Source organism: Tigriopus californicus, chromosome 2 (assembly GCF_007210705.1).
Source record: "Tigriopus californicus strain San Diego chromosome 2, Tcal_SD_v2.1, whole genome shotgun sequence".
NCBI classification, from domain to species: Eukaryota; Metazoa; Arthropoda; class Copepoda; order Harpacticoida; family Harpacticidae; genus Tigriopus; species Tigriopus californicus.
In genome coordinates this window covers 4,581,302-4,585,888 of record NC_081441.1, presented here as the reverse complement: position 1 = coordinate 4,585,888, position 4,587 = coordinate 4,581,302, and the positions used below count along the sequence as shown (strand labels likewise).

At 43.8% G+C, this 4,587-nt stretch overlaps 1 protein-coding gene across 1 annotated transcript; it reads left to right on the top strand.

The window, feature by feature from the left end:
- Positions 1-992, top strand: LOC131893491 (coiled-coil domain-containing protein 93-like; the record flags this gene model as incomplete). The annotated part of the gene is given in 1 exon segment (XM_059243532.1): positions 1-992. A coding segment is annotated over 1 exon segment (954 nt), but the record flags the coding sequence as incomplete, so codon positions are not given.
- Between the last annotated feature and the right edge of the window lie 3,595 nt (positions 993-4,587).

Sequence of the window (4,587 nt, the reverse complement as noted above, 5' to 3'; positions counted from 1 at the left end):
GAGGTCTTCGAGGCTCTTTTGCATGAGGATCCTCACGAGGAAAACCGAGACACGCTCAAGGCCAAGATAGGTCTCTTCCAGGGTCAAACCCAGAAACTGGAGATCGAAATCCAGAGCCTAACCAGCCAAAAAGCCCGCCTTCAAGCCGAGATGGCCGTGCTAGACCGGGAAGACAGTGCATTGGCGACAGAAGGTCAAGATGTCGACCGAGAGATTCAAGTCTTCCTAGCTATGTCAGATCAGGAGCGAAAATTGTTGAAACGCTTACAGAAACTCGTCAAACTCAACGAGGAACTCAAAGCTCGCGAATCTTCGTTCAAAGCGTCTTGCAAGGGGGCATTGAAGGACCTTCAGAGCCAAAACGAAGAATTACGGGCTCGATTAACGCAAAGTTTGGACCAGAACCACCAAGATGAGGGTCAGTTGAGTCAAAGAATCCAAGAACTCTCCGCTTTGAGGTCCACTGTGGCTGAAAAAGTCCGGATGATTTCTATTTTGGAGCGGCAAGTGGACGACGTGCCGAGCGCGTACGAATTGGCTCAATATCAGAAGCGATTCCTGGAATTGGACAACCAGATGGCGGATGAATATTCCCAGACCCAGCAGTTCTATACCTTGTTCAACACCCTGGAGTCCCAGCGGTCGTTTATGTCCAAAGAGGTCAGCATGTTGACCTCGATCGCGGAGGGCTTGCCCAAGATGGGCAAGAACGCCGTTCAACGGGATCACTTTCTAAGACAACTAGAGGCCTTGCTGCGCGAGGTTGAACAAAGTAAGCGTGGAGTCGAGGATTTTGGCCGAGAAGAGGAGTTGGCCAAGATGAAGGCCCAAACCGAAGTGCACAGTTTATTGGAAATCCAAAGGCAATATGCGATACTCGTCCGAGATTTCCGGGACGCCATGAAGAGGAATGCAAGCTTGAAACACCGAGTGGTGGCTACCAACGAGTCTTAGAGAGTAACAATATAAAGAAAGTTGTGAGTTTCATTCAAGCGATGAGTTATGGGTCATTCCCGGTCTCCAAGTACTTCGGATTCAGATAGCGAGCTATACGTAGATGGGAGGTAGGTCAATTTCGTCTCGCTTTTGGTGATGGGACTCGCGTTCTAGGGCCAGGAACTCATTCTGACATTTGACCACATCACTGGACGGGGCACAGGCCGCTTTCCGATCCAAGAGATCCTTGTTCAACGACAAGAAAGCGTGTCCCCAACTGAACTTGCCCATGTACTTACGGGCAATGTCCGGGTAGCCCGTGATATACAACGCGGCCGCCAAGGCAATTCTGTATACAAGGATAACCGTAATTAACCGAATTAGCCGTCACCTAAAATGGCAAAAGTCGAAGATTTCATCCGATGAAAAGGCGTCTGATCCAATTTGGGCTAACGAGAATCAATAACGGACGCGCCCCATTGCGAGACCACCTCCCGATCGCAGTGTTGGCCCTGCTGCGAGAAACATAACCCGGTGAGGCTCTGGCCCAACCGGATCTCGCTAATCAGGTCCATGCGAGGCAATATCCGTCTCGAGCATCGCTTGGGATCGTATTGAGCCACGTCCCACCTGGCCCCCGAATGGGACGAGCATTAGGGTGCCATTTGGATCCTTATCCGAGAATCATGAACTCGAAGTGAATTTGTCCTCGGATTGAGCGTCGGGGTTCAAGGAGATGCCGTGCAGGTTCTCGATCGTTTCGGCTACCAGGTTTCGCTACTTGCGACGAAGACGCGTGGAAACTTCCTCATTCCTTCATGACGGTCAGGATGTTATATTCTAAGGTGTACGAGTTTAATACTCTGAAGGGTCAAGATCGTGTTGTATCTTTTAGCCCAGAAAATTCGCCCTGTCTATAATAGTGCATTTTTCCGATCTTCCTTCCCTGCAAAACTTTGAAGCACACCCATCCACCACCTTTGCTTATTTGCTTGGCACTTCATTATTCCCATTTTGTTTTTGTTTCTTTGCCATTGGAAAGGCGTAATAGTAAACTCACTGATTTCCCAGCTTTGAACTATTGATATCGACAACATTATCAATCTTATGGGCACATCATGTCCAACGGCTTTTTGAAATTGAGGACATGCGTGGCCAAGGTCACATTTCAAAAGCGTAAATAAATTTGCATTCTAAACATTTGTTTATGGTATAATTGATATATCATAACTTAGTACGCATTAAAACATCAATTTCATTCTTTTTAAAAGTTAAACTTTAGATAATTGTTGCTTTTTTTAGCTAAGATTTTACGGAGTTTTTAACCGATACAAAGAATGTCGTTCAATTCAAAAAGTGTCAAGTCCAATTAATAGGTATTAGCCTATGTAAGAAGTCCCTGAACATAAGGCCTTCACAAATCGGTTTAGTATCGACCGAATATGATGAAATGGATGACTCGCGAGGAATGTTTGGGACTTCGTACCATTTCTTTTGGTTGAAAACAGGCCAATGACTGCCTAACCATTCCATTCCAAATACGTTTGCAACAAAGCAATGACGTTTCATTAAACTAAGCTGAACTTAGATAAAATGAGTAAGGTCAAAGGCGTGTTCAACTCAAAATGAAAGCAACGACTAAAATTTGCGACATTACCAACCAAGCCTTTTCTACAAGTTCCTTCAGATTTCATTCCGCCATATTCCGCCACATTTTCGGCTTACAGCCAATAGGGCTAGTCAAGTAAACGCGTTCATGGACAACTGACGTTATTCCATGGAGTAAAATCAAAGACAACATGCCCAGCCAAACCGCACTGTGCATGCATTGGATTTTGACGTTTTTTCCATTTTACATGCTTGTCATGGCAATTAGAATTGTGGTATAGAGCCAATTTGATAGTGCGTTCACTGATTAACACAAAACATGATCATTTAGTGGGGTTTTGTAACACAACTCGCTCAAAGTAACTCCATTATTGAAAATTCAATGGGCAAATAATGTGAGTTGACTGTGATGTTTGTCATGTTCTCTCTCCCTAAAATGCCCAAAATCAGGGTGCCGAACCACATTTTCATTGAGTTTCATTAACTTGACATCCCCTATTGAAATTTAACGCCGCAAACGACTTTTTCATTCCGCCGCTTTTGAGTTACTTGGCGGTGAATTCCGTCACCTGGCAACCCTGCCACACACGATTTCCCGTCATTATTAAGCCATGCAGTTTTTTTTTTTATCAGATCGTAATATTTGAAATGAAGCACGATAAGGGCGATGAAGAGGAGGACGAACATCATCGACTCCGAGAAAAGCAAGAGTGGCGTTAGACATATTTTTAAGAAGGTGGAGTTTCCTGGTTGACCATGATGATCAGGGGCGAAACGAGGAAGAGAAGCAATAGCTTTGCGAAGTTTAAAGACAAAACTATCGTAACCACTAGGGCCAGCCCAAATCTGCAAATAAATAAGGTCTTTATTGACAGCATATTTGCACCAAAATTTTAAAATGAACTTGTCAAAACATAGGCACCAACTTGTTCTCAAAGGCAGTAATGGCTATCAAGAAATAGTCAATGAAAAGGAAAATTATGTCATAGCAACTCCCAGCACAATAACTTGAACTAGAGGTTTTGTCAGAGAAAAGTCAGTCCAACCAATCCATTTGAGACTTTGCTTTGAACACATTTTGGTAGTTGGGTAGCTGGGTATTGGGCTGATCAACTTCTCTTGCGTTACGCAGTTTCAACCAAAGCAGACAAACCAGCCATCAACTCACTGGCTCCCTGAATTCGGAACTTGATTTTGAGAATCACGTAACTAAATGTGTTCAAAGCCGATCCCCATCGCACATACCAGGCAGCCGCGAAGGAGCCAAAAAAATCTCAGAAATCTCGTGAATGTCGTTTCTCTGACTAGCCCTCTAACTTGAACCTACCATACCTAGATTAGAAGAGGTGGTGCCAAAAGATTTTTTTGTTTTTTTCACGGGCCTTTCTAACTGCTACAAGGAATGTTATCCCCAGTACTATCAAAATGGAAGGTTATAATTCGTCCATTTATTACCTTTCAACTTTTATATGATATTTGGTCTACCAATGAGTTTGAGTTGGCAGACCGAGGTAGTCCTTGAACGTAGCATTGATCTGGAATGCCATGTAAAAATTTGTCCAAGTATGTCTTTAAATATGCTACCGGATAAATAAGGCCTACGTATTCCCTACGAATATTTGAAGGCAGCAAATTGAACAATGAAGGAGCCCGAGAAAGCAGAGAGTTGGACGTCATTGTTTTAAGTGGTCTGGATTCTTGAGGGCTTGAAGGTGCTCTCAAAGCGCACATTAGGCTTCTACGGTCACTAGAACGGACCCTAAATCCTGGGTTGGGACAGAGCTTTTGAATACTTTTGAAAACGTATAATATCAGATACCTTTTGAACCTTTTCTGAACACTGTACAGTCCAAACCTTGTTAGTCTGTCCCAATATGAGAGCTCTCTCATATCCTCAATGTTCCTAGTAAAACATCTTTTGACCTGCTAGAGCTTTTGCAAACCTGCAGAACTAATTGGAGCCCAAATGGGCGATGCATATTCAAGATGTTGCTGGGCAATCAACTTGTACATAGTTAGCATCATGATACTATCTCTGGACTT